This window comes from Dermacentor albipictus, chromosome 8, assembly GCF_038994185.2.
Source record: "Dermacentor albipictus isolate Rhodes 1998 colony chromosome 8, USDA_Dalb.pri_finalv2, whole genome shotgun sequence".
NCBI lineage: Eukaryota > Metazoa > Arthropoda > Arachnida > Ixodida > Ixodidae > Dermacentor > Dermacentor albipictus.
In genome coordinates this window covers 13,420,306-13,440,628 of record NC_091828.1, presented here as the reverse complement: position 1 = coordinate 13,440,628, position 20,323 = coordinate 13,420,306, and the positions used below count along the sequence as shown (strand labels likewise).

The 20,323-nt window shown below is 47.2% G+C and overlaps 1 protein-coding gene across 8 annotated transcripts in view; it reads left to right on the top strand.

The window, feature by feature from the left end:
- Nucleotides 1–1,403: 1,403 nt before the first annotated feature.
- The window catches only part of LOC139048367 (uncharacterized), a 223,067-nt gene continuing 204,147 nt past the window's right edge, over nucleotides 1,404–20,323 (top strand). For 4 of the 8 annotated variants that reach the window (XR_011507643.1, XR_011507641.1, XR_011507642.1 and 1 more), the window contains exon 1: nucleotides 1,404–1,486. Coding sequence is in view for 2 of the 8 variants with exons in the window: in XM_070522752.1 (XP_070378853.1) it covers nucleotides 1,448–1,486 (39 nt within the window). In the remaining 6 variants the exon portion in view is untranslated. The remainder of the gene's footprint in view (nucleotides 1,487–20,323) is intronic. The other 4 variants (XR_011507639.1, XR_011507638.1, XM_070522752.1 and 1 more) reach the window with 1 other exon arrangement.

Below are 20,323 nucleotides of genomic sequence, written 5' to 3'. Positions count from 1 at the left end.
GACCAGTCGAAGCTTCTTTGATCTTGCAGGGCAGTTAGAATCATCAGCGGGATTATCTCCATCACACAAACAGTCTGATCCATCTTGTAGATGCGCCGTTACGATTGTGTTCATCGCCGCAATTACGGCAGCGAGTGGTTGTTCGGCAACCGTTAGTCCTGTGTTCAAAACGCGAACCCTTGAGGCACTATAGTGCTGGTGGGGCTTGGGTTTCAAATCCGAAAATCATTGATAATGGCTTCGCATCTGATGGGCGAGCCATCCCTGCAAACCATCCGATAATTGTTTCACTAGCCACATTTTCGGTTATCAACTACCCTTGCGCAGCGGTACACAGATGCCACACTTGCCGGAGAAACAATGCCTAAGATTTATGCTGGACTTCAGTTTACATCTACACCACGGACTAGGCATTTGTAGCAATCTAAGTGATGTGGGATGAAAAAGCTGTCTGTATGCGTGGCATAATTAGTACATTTTAGGAGAACTTGTGCACAAGCCTGGTCTAGTGAACAGCAGAGGATCCCCCTTCGTCCAAACTGCCGAACCTTGGTGGTTTGGTGGAAGTGAGTGGAGAGTGCATGAATTTCAGTTTGGTGGTTTAGAATTCCACTTGCGGATCATCCCCCGTTTGTGGGTACCCAAGCCACAAGAGCGTTTCTGGCTCTGCTTGGGAGAAACAACTCCACTGGTATATCCGGAGGAGGGATGGAAGCAGACCACAGGATGGCCTGCTGGCCTGGAGATGAGACAGACATCAGTTCAAAAATATCCATGGCTTTGAATCAAAAACTGGTGTAAAAAGAAGCATAAATGTAAGAGAGTAACTGCCGCCTACTTGACAGCGAACACAGAAGTAGATTGGATCAGGGCTGGGCCATCTCCCGCACGTTACCCTATGTAATACCCTCCCTAGAGGGCATTTAGGCTGCGAAATGGAAATAAATCAAAGCGCATTATCTGGAGCGGCAGGAGCGTCAAACCAACAAAGCTCAAAATTGAACCCGGATCCTCCATCTTCCTGCTTGCTTGATTCCTATAATATGGCGCTTCCCCACTGTGGGGGATTGGCCAAGAAGTCGACGATTAAACGGAAAACCGTTACAGTAAAACGTGCGTTTTGTGAAATGGGAGCAAGCAAGAAGGTAATAAATTTTAGTTCTTCCCACTTCTCGACACCTGTCTTCGTCGTTGTCAAAGTTGCTGCTTTCGAGTGCGCGGCCTGATTTGATTAGCGTTTTTTTTTTACTTAAAATTGAACATGTGCTCGCGGCTTCACAGTTGCTGCGGTGATGACGTTTATAAGGTGACCACACTGGTAGACGGCACTGTTCTTTCGCGTGCGCGTTGTGGCTGTACTAGTTACCTCATTGTCATGGTAACGAGTATCATCATCATCATCATATGCATCATCAGTATCCTGGCATCTCCACATGCTCTCTTGGCGATGAAGATCTCTATGAACTTGCTCTTCGTGCTCTTTTTCGTGAGTACACCTTCTTTGTCAGAAAAGCTGCGCAGTGTGTGACCAACATTGTTTCTCGAAATCAGCGTTCTCAAGAAATATCTCCACGAGAACTGTGCTTCTCAAATACCTTGCGCGCTATTCGCGTTTGCAACGTTGGCGTCAAGCATTGAATACAAGCATAAGACAAGTAAGATTATACTATGAACATAGCTAAACGCTCTTAAGAGTTCGGTTCAGTTCACTATACGTGTAAGCCACTGCATGACTATGAGAATACGGTGCGATGTGGAGCTCTAATTTTTTCAAGTTGTCTCTAATCAGGCTTTGTGAGACATCTCGGCATCGTCGGATAAAATTAGCAACGAAAGAGCTAAATTGACAAGAACATTGATTAATACGGGCGCAAACCTGAAGAAAACGTTTGCGCAAAAAATCATTACGGCAGAACCAATGCCACATTGGCTGTCGAGGGTAAATAAATTAGCGTTCAAGCAATGTAGCGAGATGCTGTTTTGCGGAACTGATGGTTATTTATGATCTGCAATGGTTGTTCTGTTAATTTCCCTGCTGCGGCTACCTGGATATACCGGGTGTCCCAGCTAACGTTGCCCAAGTTCTTAAAAATAATTTACAGGCTGTCCCAGCTAACTTTAGCCAGAATTTAAAAAAAATATGCCAATGCACTCTAAGCAACGCGACCTATTGCATTTTGCTGTCTATTGTACGCAGTAAGTGAGACAATATCTTTTATTCTGCTTAATTGTATAATTAGCCAAGATGAATTAATTGGTGATTCATTGCTTCCGAAGTAGGTTAACCAACTTCGGAAGCAATGAAGTTAGGCAAAGAATTTCAATTCGATAGTTGTAGGGTGCTTTGCGAAACGTCCGATTGGACAGCTTCTAATTTTTTATCTATTAGCTATTAGTGTTTTCCCGCTTACTGCAAGATACCCGCAAAATAATAAAAAAAATAGCATGTGACATGCCCGCTGGCACGTCGTGATTGTAGCGCTCCCAAACGTTTCTCGTACAATCGAAGATAGCATCTAGCAGGGCGTGCTGCTGCTTAAAAGGCAACAGTTCAGTGACGGAGGCGTTGGCTGTGCGATTTACGCCGCCGAGGTGTTACCCTCACGGCAGTTCATGATAGGGATAATCAGGCGCAGCGGCAGCACAACCGGCTCAATGCTATATGTTCATTCGTACGCGGAGCATTTGGGAGCACAGCAATCATGGCACACAAGCGCGCATGTCAGGCGCTATTTGTTTTTGTGTTTGGTGGGCATCTGCAGTAAGCGAAAAAGCCACTAATGCCTAATACATTGAAAGTAAAAAAAGATTGTCTAATCGGACGTTTTGCAAAGCTCTGTAGAACTTTCTAACGGGAATTTATTTAATAACTTCGTTGCTTCCGAAGTTGGTAAATATTATTGACTAATTATGCAATTAAGCCGAATACAGAATATTGTGACTTACTCCATACAATAGTCAGCAACATGCATTTGGTCGTGTCGTACGTCTAAGAGTGTATCGGCACATTTTTTAACTCTGACTAAAGTTAGCTGGGAACCCCTGTATAGAATTTAGGAGGACGCAACCAATGCTATTCTCTCAGCAGTGGTAGGACGAACCAGGAGGACTTCTTTCAAGATCTAACTGTCGATAATTAAATGAGTGTAATTAAGAAATCTTCTAATTGCGAAATCGAGGGCGCCAATTTTCATAGAAAATAATAATTATGTTTTAAATCACCCGAATATGTTGCTTTCAGTATGCTATGACTCGCGTAATTATTTCTTGTGCTTTGTAAGGGAACCGCGCGAGATATGAAAATAGCCGCAGGATAACGCCTCCGAGCACAGCGGCACCAGCGTTATTCGGAAGAATTTGCTCCACGCCTGTGCCCTCCTCCTCAATGCACACTTTATGTTGCTCAGTGCTTGACGCAGAAAAGCCAGCTCGCAGTGCAGAACGCCAGCACTCGCCGCTTGGACGTGACAGCTAAGTCAGGCATTGAGTTAACTCTTCCGAGCAGAGCCTGGGACCACTGGTGTCGCGGCATGCGGACGCCTAATCATGCGGCTATGTTCAATTTTCGCACGCCTTCTTCACAACGCAGAAAAAAAAAAATTAAGCGACACATAGGGCACTGGCAACCACTGAATCACGTGTTTTAAAATAGAATTACATTTATATCAAGATTGGCTCCCCCACTCAGTAATTAAAATGTTCGTTAATTAACAACATCTAATTATCGATAGCTCAGTTATGAAAGAAAAAATGATCCCTTGTGCGCCACTACTGACTGAATACGATTGGTTGCGTGCTCTTATATTATATATTTCATTTTAAGATAAAATTGTTTTATGCCGGAATCCACCATCAACTACCAGTAATGGATGTGACGTCGACGCGAACGCGTAAAATATGCACTCTGATGATGATGATGATCTGTGACCATTCCCTTTGTTAACGGGCGGGTGAACTGTCATCCTAGTCTGAATAGATAAATAAAAGCAATAAATAATTTCACAGACAATTACCATACTCCCTTATGCGAATTTACAGCGTGCCTGTTTAAGTGTTCTGAATTCGCGATATATTACGGTAAAGTATCATCAAGGACAAAGTCTTCTCGGTGGAGGCGCCGAGCCTCGTCTTGGGCAGCTCTTTTAGCAGCAGCGGCAGACGAAGCATTCCCATCGGTTGCGTCACTCATTGTTCAGAAAGGAAGCGTAGACACGCGAACGCGCGGCGGGCGCGGAGCGGATTCCGTTGCGGCAGGATCGCGGCAGGCGATGTATCGCATGCGCAGTAGGTCCGAAGCCCACGTCAGTGCCGTGTTTTCGCGCTGAGCGCATCCCTGGTCGTGTAGGCACTACGCTTCCCTTCTCACCTTTTTGTCATGCACTCCTCCGCTTTCCGCCTCCCGATTGCGCTGCACCCTCTCTCCACTTTCCTCCTCGCGTCTTTCGTAACCCCTCCCCCCCCCCCCCTTGTGCTCCGCGTTCAATTTCATCTATCGCTGTGCCCGTTCGCTCGGTTATGCTATGTTCAGACTACGTTCGTAAGGCGCCGATTTTTCGTAACATACGTAAGCGGAAGCGCAACAAGCGTATGCGTCTAGTTCAGACTGCGAACGTAAAGGTACCAACGTGCGCAATTCTCGCAAAAATCGTGGGTGAGAGTGTTGAAGGGGCGGCAACATTTACGACTGTGATATTACGACCGTTGCGACACAGCCAATGACCGATAAGCTTTCGGCTTTCAACAACCGGTGACGACACTTCCGTCCTCCCGTCTGCAGACAGCTCCGGGCGCGGGAAGTGCCATTCCGCCATTCCGTGCGCACGATTGGCTGTGTTCGTGAAAATTTTTGCAGTGCGCCTTGCGAGACTGTTTTCAGTTCATCTGGTTTATCCGCCGAGGAAATTGATGGCCGCAGATGCGTGCTTCGAACTTCGATGAGTGGTCTCATTAGGTTTTCAAGGAAGCGGAACTGCTGCAGGGGCGACATGTGCATGATGTTATGAAACATCGCAGCGTCACCAACTCGGAGCTTGGCGAAAAGGTTGTGAAAATCGCCGTCCACGGCCCTGTCGAGAAATACTTGCCGCACCCAAACCCTTTTGCGTCGCCTTCGTCGTCTTTGGGCGATTGAATACATAACTATAAGTTTGTTTTGAGCGTGAATTTCTTCGATCTCGGCCAGCGCTCGCATGTTGGCAGGAGCCATATTGGACCGCTGGTGACGTCGATTCTGCAGCTCCAAATTTGATTGGCCTGTTGTAAAGCCGTAATTTAAGCAGCAGTAAATGTGAACAAAGGTGCCGGCTTAACTGCCGTAACGTTTTTTGCAGCCGTTACGTTCGATACTCCAAAAGAGCTGTTACGCGCGTTACGACCGTAGTGTGAACATAGCATTATGCTATGTTCAGACTACGTTCGTAAGGCGCCGATTTTTCGTAACATACGTAATCGGAAGCGCAACAAGCGTATGCGTCTAGTTCAGACTGCGAACGTAAAGGTATCAACGTGCGCAATTCTCGCAAAAATCGTGGGTGAGAGTGTTAAAGGGTCGGCAACATTTACGACTGTTATGTTACGACCGTTGCGACACAGCCAATGACCGATAAGCTTTCGGCTTTCAACAACCGGTGACCACACTTCCGTCCTCCCGTCTGCAGACAGCTCCGGGCGCGGGAAGTGCCATTCTGCCATTCCGTGCGCACGATTGGCTGTGTTCGTGAAAATTTTTGCAGTGCGCCTTGCGAGACTGTTTTCAGTTCATCTGGTTTATCCGCCGAGGAAATCGATGGCCGCAGATGCGTGCTCCGAACTTCGATGAGTGGTCTCATTAGGTTTTCAAGGAAGCGGAACTGCTGGGGCGACATGCGCATGATGTTATGAAACATCGCAGCGTCACCAACTCGGAGCTTGGCGAAAACGTTGTGAAAATCGCCGTCCACGGCCCTGTCGAGAAATACTTGCCGCACCCAAACCCTTCTACGTCGCCTTCGTCGTCTTTGGGCGATTGAATACATGACTATAAGTTTGTTTTGAGCGTGAATTTCTTCGATCTCGGCCAGCGCTCGCATGTTGGCAGGAGCCATATTGGACCGCTGGTGACGTCGATTCTGCAGCTCCAAATTTGATTGGCCTGTTGTAAAAGCCGTAATTTAAGCAGCAGTAAATGTGAACAAAGGTGCCGGCTTAACTGCCGTAACGTTTTTTACAGCCGTTACGTTCGATACGCCAAAAGAGCTGTTACGCGCGTTACGACCATAGTGTGAACATAGCATTACGCCGAGGTTACGCTGGTTACGCCGGTTACGCTCGCCGAAGGAACGGATACATAAGAAGTGCGCTCTAAGAAATAAAGAATACATGCGCAAATGTAGTGCGCCCTGCTAACAGCAGGGCCCATCGGCGCACGATCATCCAAAACTCCACCAGGCGTCGTTTAGTCACTGCCGCTGCCGCTGCTAGACCCGCGGTGCCCTCCCCATTTGCACGAAAACCTTGCGTGGTCGGGAGTGCTGCCTCCTGCGCGGATGTTTGCAGACTTCCACATCGCCTGACGACGTGTCCTACGTCTTCCATCAGCCTTGTCACATGCCCTACACAGTGCTCATTCGACAGTGGTTTCGAAGCGCATTCGCTAAGTCAGAGTCACGAGGGCCGCCCCTTGAACAGGCTGCTACCAACACTGTTCTATATGGATTCCAGGCAGATGTCCGTCTTCCAGGCTTGTATAGCTGCAGCGTGGACTTTGATTCAGAGCCGGGCGCCATGCCTCCGTTTTTTCCATGATAGAGTGTATAAGTGTGACTGAACGAGGACGTAGAAAGAAACAAATACTCCTGTACCTGTTTCTTTCAACGTCCTCATTCAGTCGCGTTTATACGCTCTATCATGGATTTTAACGCGATAGCGTTAAGGAGCTCGTGTCGCAGAAAAGCCGGTGTCGGCGTCCGCGGCGTTGACCATGAGCGATAAATCACGGCAGGCACTTCATAAATAAAAAGCAACTTCCAAGATGGGCTAGGTACGCGCATTGGGGCTGTGCGCGGTCCGGTTCCCTCTCCCCCGACTCCCTCTCCCCTGACGACGCTTCGCCGTGCTCCCACGCGGGTTGCAGAATCAAGCGCCGTTCCTTTCTTTAGATTACTATCTATCTATCTCTCTGCCCGTGCCGATCACGACGTTTGGCTGGCGTAGATCGTTTCCCCCTCCGAGACATCGAGTTCTTTGGTTCGTTCCGTTTGCTCAGGCGCACGTTTCGTTGCCGCGCCGAACGCTGCGTTGCTCGACGCTCTCCGTGTGATAGGTGGGCGCAAAGTCCGATGCGGGGCGCCTCGTAAGTGATCCCTGTGCCTTAGCGCATTGTCTTACACCCCTTGGCGGGTCGATGGGAACGCTGTCGCGTTCCACTCTTGAAGGCGAAGCTTAAGCGTCCTCCAATCATTTTTGTACGAAGCCCTTCCCAGTCGGAAGGACACATCAACACTAACGAAATTCGGGAACGCCGCTTTATGAAAACACCCAAAGCTCATTGCTGCTATAATATATGTAGGCAATCTCGAAGGCTGTGCTTTTAGGTAATGTCGGCGCTTGGAGGATGGCGTTCACTCATGCTGCCATGTTTATACGTAATTCCAGCGCTAAGCTCTCCTTTTTTGGGGGGGCTTGGCGCCATCTGCTGCCAGTTAGCGCGTGATCCATGAAGGAAAACAGTTGGGCTGATAGCTGTCATGTATATGTTTCGTGTCGGCGGCTTTATACAGCAAGCGCCAGTGTTGTGTGTGGACACACACAACAGCTCAAGTATACGTACGCATGTTGTGGCACGTCATTTTCACCCATGGTCCATCAATGTTTATCATGGGTTCCCTATTGCTTCGTTTTCCCGAAAATTACCACGTTAATAATTTGCCCAGTAACTTTACAAAAATATCCGCAAGCCGCTTTACACGAGAAACGTGACGGTTTGAGTCTTGATATACCCTGTGCGTCACTCTTGTGTAGAGCGCGGCAACGAAAGCCATCGGGGCTCCCCGGAGGTAGCCAGCGATGTCGAGCGGAAGCAGCTAGGCTTCAGCTAAGGCGTGTTTAGGCACGCAGCGGCCGATGCATGTAATCTCGGGCCCAGTCACTACCTCTAGGCCTCACTGGCTGGCTCCGGAGCACCCCGGCGGCCGTCGTTCCCGGGCTCTACACAAGGGTGACGCGCGCTGCACAAGCTCAGCGAAGCGCAATAGTCGCGACTGTCGATCGAAATGAAAACTTCTGCTCTAGTATCATCAAGTTTCAACAAGTTGGGGGCTAGCATCAGGAATGGAAAAAGCAGTGCCGGAATTGCAATGTTCCGCCTGCTCTCTCGGCTTGCTTTGTCCCTACTTGCGTTGCCTCTTTCATACGCAGCTGGCGAAATCGTGTTGTCCAGAACCACAGAAAGCTGAGCTATTTGGTAAGGATTCATTATGCAAAAAGGGGTTGTAGAGGTCGCCACAGTTCAGCCCCGTTTGTTAGGCTGCCACCTGAGTGTGGCGCCCCCTGTGACCTGTGCATGTCTGTCTATATATGTTAGGGCCCAATAAACCCCTTTTCGTCCAAGCAAGTGACTGCACGTTTCGGTCCATCCCTGCGTGTTCGTGCCCCGCGCGGCACCAACCATGCGACAGGGGTGAGGCGTCCAGACAAGCCACAAGAGTAGAGAAGTGGACAACACGAACGCCGAATATCAACTGAAGGGAGCACTGAGGCGAAAAAAAGAAAGAAGACACAACTCATCTGCGCAGGCTCTGGAATAGTATCACCACGTGTAAGTCGGGTGCATGTACCGGTCTACGTGGGAGATAACTATTAAGGCACCTAATCTATTCCTTATGTAAAATAATCAAAGGCTGACTCACGCACGCACTTCCACCATTATATATATACCATGCCTCTACCATGAAAACCGTATCTTCATTATAATGCCTGTACAATATCGCGCATTCATCAAACACTGGCGTGCAGTTACAATCTTGGTAATGTAAAGAAAGATTAGAAGGCGATCCACCGGTTAACGACCTTTTATGTTCCTTTAGCCTCTGATTTATACACCGTCCTGTTTGCCCTACGTAGAACTGGCCACAGCTAAGGCGAATTTCATAAACCACACCCATACTACAGTCAGTCAAACTATTATTCTTATTGTGCTTCACTGGACAAATATCTTTTCTTTTTTGCCTTTTACCTGCTCATTTTTCCTCTGCACGGCAGCGCATATCATACCTAGCTTACTGGGAGCAGTGAAAACAACATTAACATCATATCTACTTGCAACTTTTTTAAGCCTGTGTGACACTGAATGTACGGAATAGCCACTGCTCTTTCTTTCCTACTACTGCTTTCTCAAGTTCGTCCCCCTCGAAACTGACTTCATTAGGCGTTCTGCCACAGTGGCCACCACTACACTAGAATAACCTGCTTCTAATAGGCTCCGAACCTGCGCATTGCAACTGGCGCTAATTTTGTGCATGCAGGATCGGGTGAGAGAAGACTTAAGGCACGACATGGGAATTCCGTCTTTACTGCTTCAGAATGCTTGGAATGAAAGTTTAACAACGGCTTCGAAGATCTGACAAGGAAGGTTATTTCGTTATTATGCCAGATGACGTTTTCAGAAAAAGCGATTTCAGCCATAGAAGATAATTTACAGCCAGCAAATCTCAAGCCTTCGGCAGTTAAGCAACGCGCGGTTGACCTCATGTCAAGATATAATCTTGATAGGGTTGTATCTAATGTCAAGAAAGCAATATCCCTCCCCTTAGAACTGTTTTTCTCGGTGAAGAGCCATAAGCAAGAAATTCCTTTTCGTGCTATAGTGTTAGAGAAAGGGACATGGCAGGTCTGTATCGCTAGTTACCTACAGAACTGCTTAGCTTCACTAGTTTATTCAGACCCCTTTTGCTTGCGTTATTCTCAGGCACTGGTTCAGTATTTGAGAGAGAAAAATCCTGGTGATTGTAGAGCTTTTAGTATGGATATCGATGACCTCTATTATTCCTTGCTGCATGGCGTGTTGCTAAATTCCGTAAACGAGCGCATTAAAGAACAAGTGCACCAGTAGGCTTTTATAGAAAGATGCGCTGTTTCTACGGGAGCTTTTCTAGAAATTCTTTCAATGTACTTGAAGTCGACGTTGATTGGGTGGAGAGATGGCGTTTTTTGCAGAAATCGGGCCATCGTATTGGCTCAAAGGTTGCCGCTATTCTTAGCAATATTTACGTGAGTAAGGTTGACAACTGCGTAGAGAAAGCCTTAGGTGATTGCGTCCTCAATATATTTCGTTACGTTAATGATTACCTGATTATGTGCAATAGGGAAGAATTCGATTCCGCTGCTACCTCAGTAAGTGAGCAATTTAATCATTACAATCTAAGAACAGTTTACACCCTTTGGCGTGCCCCTTCTGCCACACAACGGTAATCGTCATCTGCCTTGATGCGTTTCCTTTCTTTAACGCTGCGAGCCCGGAACTTTCCAGTAACGAACGGCACACGCGTTATCAGGGGCCGAATCTTATAACGGTTCCGAATACGAACCGTTCGCTTCGCCGCTTACGTCACTAGATGTGCCACTCCCAAGCCGGCGGTGGAAGAAGGGGAGGACGCGACGAATAGATGAGAGGGTGTCACCTCTGAAGTGTACGTCATTATATGACGAGCTAATCGAGGAATTGCAGAATGTTTCCGCTTGCTAAATAAATGTAAAATATAAATTTAATATTATACGCCAAGTTCTGAAGTATAAACGTGTGGTGCCGGGCGTTTACGCAATGCAGAAGTAATTTATAATTGTCATTCTTTTTTATTCTCAGCCGACAGGCGGTATCGCAAGCGTAAATGAGTTGGCAGAGCGCAGCGCTATGTCGTCTGCTACCAGGAGCTCGCAGGATGCACGCAACAGGAACGCACTGCCGGCACTTCTCAAGTAGCGAGCGCGACAAAACCGTGAACTGGTTCTTAGGGACACCTTTACTAGCCGACTATATCAATTTTCCATCTTTTTTCGCCCTTCGTCATCGGCTCGGACATGACTCGCTCGCCGCCGCTGTCCCTGCGATAAGCCCCACGGCGCGTCGCGTGATAAAAGCAATGGAACTTGAAATCGAACATTACGATACACGGGCCCTGCGTTGCCTGCGCGAAGTCAAATCGAATAGTGTGGTGCTGACGGTGCGCGCTGTGGCGTAAAATTGAGTAACAAAGTGCGGCACTCCCGAACCAGAGAAAAAAAGACAGCCAAATAAGAGATTTATAAGAGTTTTATCAGCCGAACGATGGAAGTGCTGAACCAGCAGTGGCGTAGCCAGAAATTTTGTTCGGGGGGGGCTACGCCACTGGCCCTAAATATATATATATATATATACACACACACATATATATATATATATATATATATATATATATATATATATATATATATATATATATATATATATATATATATATATAGAGCACGTTGCAGCTTAGCCTCCTCCTTAAGAGGAAGCTTTAGCTTTAGCTCGGGTGCTCCTATTTAAGTACATGTACATGTAGAAGGGGAATTCGTTTTTCCCTGCAACCACTTCACCAATTTTGAGGAGGTTTGTTGCATGTAAAAGAAAAAGTTTAATTCTAGTGACTACTGGTTTCGAATTTTTCATTTAGATGGTCAATTATTTTCAGAAAACAAAACTATCAAGTTTAAAACTCCGTGACTCAACAATGAAAAATGATATCACAATTCTGTGAATTGCATCTAATAGTACATCTACAGCGGACAAAATAGATATGCTACACATGAATCTTAAAAAAATTTAGTATTGTGGAAATACAGCTCTTGCAGAACCCTTGTACACCACGTAACCAATTCACGTAAGATACAAATTGACACAGAAAACTTGTCCGCTTTGACTGTTATAATAAATGCCGTTCACAGAACCACAATATCTGTTCTTCATACATAGCTATTAGTTTGTAAACGTCGTGCTTCTATTTTTTCAAACTTTCGAATTTTTCAAAATACTTTAAACAAAATTCAGGCCCTAAATCGAAGTTCTGTTTCCAACAGACACTAGGAGTTAACTTTCTCTCTCAAATGCAACCAATTTCAATAAAAGCGATTAGCAGGATTATCTCAGAAAAGCGTTTCTGCGTTTTACAAGTATATGAATAGGCCGCGTCGGACTGGGCCCGAGCTAAAGCTTCCTCTTAAACAATTTATCGAGGGATCAAATACATGAATAATAACTGCATTGTCATTGCCAAAGATGCTGCAAACGAATTCTTGAAAGCTACGCACTGTAAATACAAGTAAAATATGTATTTTTTCATAAAATATTATACTCGTATGTGCCAAAAATTGTGCCCAACATAACTGACGTCAATGCTTCCATGTTTTTTGTCTATTTATTAAGTAAAGAAAATATCACACAAACATTAGAACTATGTCAGTTCAAAACCAGGAAAGCAGTGCATGCCGCTGATATGAAAAATTAAAAGGCAATGAACTGAACAAGTTGAGGACAAATATGTTAATGAAACTTTGTCATTCGAGAACCGTGCTTACATTCTTGTATATATGCAATGGCCAGTGAAAAATCTCAATGACGCTGTCGTTTGTTCCAATGTATTGCGCAGGAGTAGCTGTCCCTTGTCGTGTATCGTGAGTAATTGCACCGAAGTTATAGTCGTAACAGAGAGCACGTATAAAAAGCAGGAATTCTGCAAGATATATGAGGGCAAGTCAAATGAATGAGCCAACAACGGGGTGCTTTATTTAAAAGTAGTCTTCATGACAATTTAGACATTTGTCCTATTGACTGTTGTTGACTATTGATTGTCCCCGGTCTTGGAATCTCTTTGCAACGTCCTTTGAACCGTTTGCTCCAACGATTCACAGTGGTCAATGAAATGAAGTGTTCAACGTACATGGCAGTCATATGGTGATTAATTTCTGTTTTGGAAACACCTTCAGCTGTCAAAAACTTCGCGACACCGAGCTGTTCAACTTTTGAAGTATCCATTACGTGACGCAACCATATACAACCCAGTGTCTGAGATCATTAAAGAACATTTATCTTCACACTTGCGTGTCACTTTTGTAAATGAGACATGCCGTTCTCCTGCGCGCATGCCTCGCAGATAATGAACCGAACCATTATTGCGCGGTTAGGGTAGGCTCAGTTTAATTTCACTCACCCTCGAACATTAGAAATGCAAAGATACACTGGGATATACAAATGCGAAAATACGGCTTTATAAAGGACAAAAAAGTGTCACTGGAAACAAAGTTCACTGCATGTATACACAAAACCTCGCAACAAGATATTTAAGTATACGTATAAGTCTCCAATGAGTCTATGTATGTAAGAAGACGTAACTGTATATAATGCGTCAAACAAGGCAAATAAACATGTTGCACAATCATAGATTCACAGAATCCTTGATTCCGCCCCCGTTCCGTCCACTCCCGCCGATGTATTGCGCGCGACGGAAAGCGGCGCGCTTGCTCCCCGCTTTTCTCCTTTGCGCACACAAGACTGAGCCACCATCGTCGGCTCACCCATTCCACCTTCCCTCCTACGCTTTCACTCGCACATACAGCATGCAGCGCGTGGTCACGATGTTATCACCCTTGGACTTTATACGAAACATGAGGGCGACGGCGACGGCAGGAATGCGCCTGGAGTGTCCATATAATTGCTTTCGCAATGATATAATAAACGTATCCGGCAACTGAAGCGTCCCGTTGCCCATTACTTTCCGCAAAAGAAGTTTCAAAATCGAACTTTCACCACGCGACAATTCGCTGCGCCGCAACAATGTATTTTTTTCTGTGAGGCGGAGGCACCGAAATGAAAAAAAAAACGCATAGGAAAGTATGTTGGCCAGAATCTAATGCCTACTTCGGGCACCTAATGGGGCTATGGAAGGAATGCCGAAGAAAACATGAGACGCTTGGTCCACTGAGAACCATGCGCATACTGCTCAGTATCCTACAGCGGCGAAACAAGGCGTCAAATGTTTATAACAACATTAAACCCACAAAGTTCCGCAATTGCAAATCTAAAGCACAACTTTGGAAATGTCAATGCACCTATCACATCAAAAGCTTATGAGATTTATACCTATAAAATGTCGTAGTTGTTATCCATACGCTCCATAGATTCCGTGGCCTTAGTGAGATGCCGCGGCGAGCACGCTCACCGTCAAAGCGCCCTTGAAACTTTGTGCTCGGATGGGACTGCTTGGCGTTATGTGACTCCCGGTGTATGGGCGTTGCCACGAAATCTAGCCCGAGTTTGCAATCTTCGCGGTTAAATGTCTTTTCGAGCGTCAAAAAGACATTCTAGACAAAATCCCTAGTGATTTCCGGCGCCGGGGGTCGCTTTTGTCGGCGGTGCATGGGCAGCACGAAAAAATTTCGGGGGGGGCTGAAGCCCCATAAGCCCCCCCCCTGGCTACGCCCCTGTGAACCAGCCTAGGTTGAACCCTTATGACTGCTGAACGGCGATCTGCAAGCTATTGACGCTGGCGATAGCACTGAGAATTCGATCTCGCCATGCAAATATCTCCTTTGGCATTGGCTTTGAAGCTGAGGTCACGGGAAAGCTGACCCAGCCCTTCAACCTGCCAACACAGTAATTGCGAGAGCAACTTTGTGGATGGTGTCGGCAGCAGAGATCTAGGTCATTCCGATGAATGCTTCACGTCCGACCGACCTCTGGGAGCTGCAGGCCAGTGGCGATGAACCGCAGCGCGCAATATTCCTTCCTCTGCGTGGAATGGCCACTCGTACGCTTGCACCTGAGTCCCCTACATTTGATAGCGTAGCCTGCAAAAGGTTTACTTAGAAAGCCAGCTAGGGCGGTGCAACTCATTATCCGTCACTTCTTCGAACGCGTATCGCGCTTCCAGCCGTGGTCGACACCGAAAGAGGAACGCCAAGCAGACGACGAAGGCAAGTAATAGCCTCCGAAGCAACCAACGCACGCGCGCGCGACGCCCGCGTGTCTCCGGGGTCGCGCGACCGGCGCGCGCGGCCAGGGTCACAAGCCAAAGCCAAGCCACAGCAACGGAACCCAAAGCGGACTACCCCTTCGCCGGTTCCTACGACCGGTTCGCTTTGAAGATGATTGACAGATGCGTGACGTATTCGAAAATTGCGATACCGCCCCGCTGCCTCTGACGACCTGTGACGTAATAAAAATTTTGGCCAATCAAGTGAGGCCAAAGGAACGGTTCCCCAACCGAACCGTTATAAGATTCGGCCCCTGCATAAAACCGTTTACACCCTTCGGAGTGCCCCTTCTGATAACGCGCCTACCGTTCGTTACTGGACAGCTCCGGGCTCGCAGCGGTAAAGAAAGAAAACGCATCAAGGCAGATGATTATTGTTGTGTGGCAGAAGGGGCACGCCAAAGGGTGTAAACTGTTCCTAGAGTGTACGGAGGAGTATGAAAGTTTACCAAGGAATTTCTTCAGTGACGCGTAATTAATTTCTAGACATTTCCTTGGTCTTCGAACAAAATCACGTTTGTTGGCAGTACTCCCCAAGATCTTCGAAGCCATTGGTAAACTTTCAGTCCAAGCAATCCAATGTAGTACAAAACGGAATTGCCATGTCATGCCTTAAGTCTGTTCTCACCTGATCCTGCATGCACAAAATGAGCGCCAGTTTTAATGCGCAGGTCCGGCGCCTATTAGGAGCAAGTTATCCTAGTGTAGCACTGGCCACTAGGCTGAACGCCTAAAGAAGTCGGTTTCGAGGGGGACGGACGCAATTACAGAAAACAATAATAGCAAAAAAAAGAGTAGTGACTATTCCGTACATTCATTCAGTGTGCCACAGGTTTAAAAAAGTTGGAAGTAGATATGATGCAAATGTTGCGTTCACTGCTCCCAATAAGCTAGGTAAGATATTCGCTGCCGTGCAGAGCAAAAAGGAGCAGGTAAAGGCAAAAAAAACATATTTGTCCAGTGAAGCACAATAAGAATAAGTTTTACTCACTGCCATATGGGTGTGCTTAATAAAATCCCCTTAGCTGTGGCCAGTTCTACGTAGGGCAAACTGGGCGGTGTATCAGAGGCTAATGGACCATAAAAGGTGGTTAACCGGTGGATGGCCTTCTAATCTTTTTTTTTACAGTGCCATGATTGTAAATGCAAGCCAGAGCTAGATGAATGCGCGATATAGTACAGGCATAAGATTGAAGATACGTGATTTTGGTAAAGGCATGGCATATCTTTAATAGTGGAAGTGCGTGCACTCTTAAAATATTCACACCCTTATGAGTGTAATGCGGGTGTCTTTTCACAATTGCAAACACCCTTGAAACACCCTTCTTTAACAGAAAGGGTTTTCAACAAGAAAACACCCTTGGAACACACCAGTCTTTCTGATTTACACCCTAATTATAAGGGAGTAAGTGAACAAGCTTACAGTATATGGTAAATGAACACTGCCATTTAACGCGTTGATATTGGCCATACGCTGGAATGATTAGATCGGTGCATCTAGGCAGCACCACACTGGCTCCGAACAGCGGTCAAAAATGAAGTTTCCCACAAACGTTGATATCAAACGGATGAAACTAACGCGCAGACTTTGCACAGCCAGATATCTGCAAAAGGCTTCATATGATCAATGGCAAAATATTTACCATGCTATCACTGAATACTTAAAGGTGTGCAACCTGTTAGACTGTGAATGATTAGGAGTGAGGGCTAACAGTAAATAGCTCACCAACTTACGTTTTGTAGATGACATTGGCATACTCAGCAACGCTGCAGACTATTTGCAACAAACGTTTGAGGACCTTGGCAAAGAAAGTGTAATAGTCTGATTGAAAGTTAGTATGCAGAAGAGAAAAGTAATGTTCCGCAGCCTGGCGAGAGAACGAATGTCATGGTCGGCAGTCAGCCTCTAGAACCTGCGCAGAAATACGTTTATTGAGGTTAATTACTCGCAGGAGCCTCTGATCAAGGAAATTAACAAAAATAAAAAAATTAGCTGGATAGCTTACGGCAGGCATTACTAAATCATGACCAGGGAGCTTACTGCTAATCATTGCTTTCTACGGTTACTAACGTATGGGGCCAAAACTTGGAAATTACCAAAGAAGCTTGGGAAGACGTTGACGACCACGCAGTGAGCGGTGGAATGAAAAACATTAGGCATGACGATAATAGACTGGAAGACAGCGATGTGGATTAGAGAGCGAATGGGGATAGCTAATATTCTGGTTGAAATTAAGAGGAAGAAGTCATGCTGGGCAGACATTGCCATGCGTAAGGGAGAGAACTGCTGGTCTATTGGAGTTGCAGAATGGGTGCTAAGGGAAGGGAAGCACCATCGAGGACGGCAGAGAATAATGTGGACGTGATGGAATTAGGAAACTTGAAGACACGTGAAACTAGTTAGCACAAGACAGGGGTAATGGATATCGCTGGAGAAGCTTTCGTCTTGCGATGGACGTCAAAATAAGCTGATGATGATGATGCTGTGACGACATCCATGCCAGCTTTGCGGCATGTCATTCATGTTATGTCATGCATGCGTGTCATGCGCGTTCTGATAGCTCGATTTGCGTCGATTTCGGGGGCGGGGGAGGGCGAGTAGCGGCGTAGCCAAGTGGGGCACGCCGGGAACTTGTAACGCTAATAGTAATTTTTTTGCTACTATGGCAATGGCCCCACTCCTTCCCCCTCCGCAGTCAATTGGGACCCCCCCCCCACCCTCCCACCAAAAATTTTCTGACTACGCCACTGTGGGGAGGGGGTGTAAGATTGCTCTAGACCCCTCTTCCTAACTTGTCAACGGAAACGGGGGAGGGGAGGGCAGCTCCCGCCGGGACGCAAACCTCAGGCAGCCTAATTACCGGCTGCATTTCCTTTTTGACGTGAATACTGCTGTAATGTCATTACACAGTAGGATTCTTGACGGTTCAAGGGCATGCGACAATAAAAAAAAACACATGCAGCCATCAGCAAGTCTGGGTGTAAATTTGATATCATCGGATCCGTGAAGAAGAGAAGATTCAGCGGATACCTGATTTTGAGGTGGGCCACCCCTTTTTTGGACTTCATTGGAACTTTTGTGCTCATGCCACGCTGGCCGAGAGCTAGCGTCTGGTAGACCTAGCGCGGCATGGCAGCAATGCACGTTGAAGGGGACATGCTCCCGGCGGAGGACTTTACTGAAGACCTGGGATGGCGGACAGTGTCCAACCGAAAATCTAGAACTACGACGAGGCATGGATTGGGTGATGGCGGTTCGCCAAGTGAGATGCCTGAACGACGGGGCGCAGGTGAACGGCGCGGAGGCTCGGCAATCAAGAATCGCATTGTGAAGGCGTCGCGCATGCCACCGATGCCACAAGGACACATCAAAATAGTCATTCGCCCACGGGGTGGACTGAATTTGGAGAAAGTTAGCTCTACAGCGGTGGGCAAGGCAATCGTAGAGGCGGCAGGCCTCGGTATTGAACAGGTTCGGGAAGATGTTATTTGCCCGAACTTTATGCAAAATATCTTGGTGGCTAGTACGCCAGAAAGGAGCAACGCTGAACGATATGTGAGACTGAAGTCAATCAGAGTGGCAGACAAGGATTTTGAAGTCAGTGCGTACGAGACGGCCCCACACACTACGTGTAAGGGGGTCATTCGCAATGTAGACATTATGGATGGCCCCGCGACACTTGAGCGGAACATTGTTAACGATCACAATCCGCTGGCTATGGCGGTCAAACGAATCAAAAACACAGGATCCGTCATCATTGTTTTCGACGGGTTAAAGGTGCCCAATTTCGTCAGATATGGGCCAACTCTGGTACGGTGCTTCCTGTATCGAAAGCAGTTGGATGTATGTTATGTGTGTGGCAAGCTTGGACATCGGGCGGATGTCTGCCCAGCGCCCGATTGTTTTGAATGCCGAGGATGCGGGGCTCGGAACCCTGAAGAGGATCACAACTGTGTGCCTTGTTGCAAGCTTTGTGGCGGACGACACCTGACCGCGGATAAACAATGTAGACAACGATACCAGCTTCCCTACGTCGGGCGTGTTCGACGACAGGAGAGAGCCAGGGCGGAGCTAACGGCGGAACAGGAGGCAGCCGAGATGGTGCAGCTGGCGAGCGCCCGCCAACGCTCTAAGGGACGCTCGCGCTCTAGGAGCCGCTCCAGGTCGAGGCAGCGGCCATCTTCTGGGACTCCTACTACCAGGAGCCGATCCGTTTCTATGGAGGCGCGGGTGCGCTTTCCTGCAGCTGGTGGCGGCGGCGGCGCAGCTGGGAGCCACACCACCTGGGCTGACAAGGTCAAGGGTGGCATCAGCGCCGGCCGAGCGCGCGAGCAGCGCCACGAGCATGTGAATGGTGATAGGGATAGGGATAGGATTGCGCGATTGGAGAGAGAGAATCTTAGCTAAAAAGCAGCCATTGACGGGCTTATCAAAGAGATAGCTGAACTTAGGAACGGCTTGCCTTCCGGTAACAGCGGTAGCTTAGGACAGGCTAGGAAACATGATGACTCGGTTGAGGTACCCAGGTCTGTGGAGGTCGCGGAACAGAACATGGCGGACGAAGAGACGCCTGCTCCGAAAAAGAGGGCCTTATCCTCGACCGTACGGATTCAGGGCAAAGTCGGTTCCGAGCTTAAAGCAATGATGGCGACATTGCAAGAAAGTGTAAATCAGATCATTAGTAGACTGGAGCGGATAGAAGACCAGGAAAATATCACGGATCAGAGATTAGGCAAAATTGAAATATATCTAAACGAGACAGTGGTCCCTGTTATGGAGCGGGAGTGCACTCGGCCGCTAGCCCAGCAGGGTAAGTCGCCGAGTGGACTTGAGCTCAAAACTAGTTCACCAAATTTCCCTGGTCAAGATGGCTCTATTAAATAGTTCACTTAGTATTTGGCAGTGGAATTGTAGGGGGTTCAATCATAAGAAGGCGTCTCTGCAGCAGTTTGTTAGAATGCATGGTGTCAAGCCTCAAGTTATCATGTTACAGGAAACACTGACGTCTAACGTGACCTTAACGAATTTCAAAACGGAAGTTAAGGATAATGAACAGGGCAGAGGACTCGCTACTCTCATTAATAGGAGGTTGGCGTATGTTAGACATGATCTTCACATGGCAGATTGCAAGATTGAATATATTATGGTGGAAGTAATCTTAGGTCGGCAAAGGTCATGTCAGAGGAGCGTTTACCTGCTAAACCTGTACAGTAGCCCCCGGGACACGAAGCAGAGTTTCAAATCTCTCTTGACCAAGGCAACCAATCTGGCTAAGGATGCACCGTTGCTTATTGGAGGG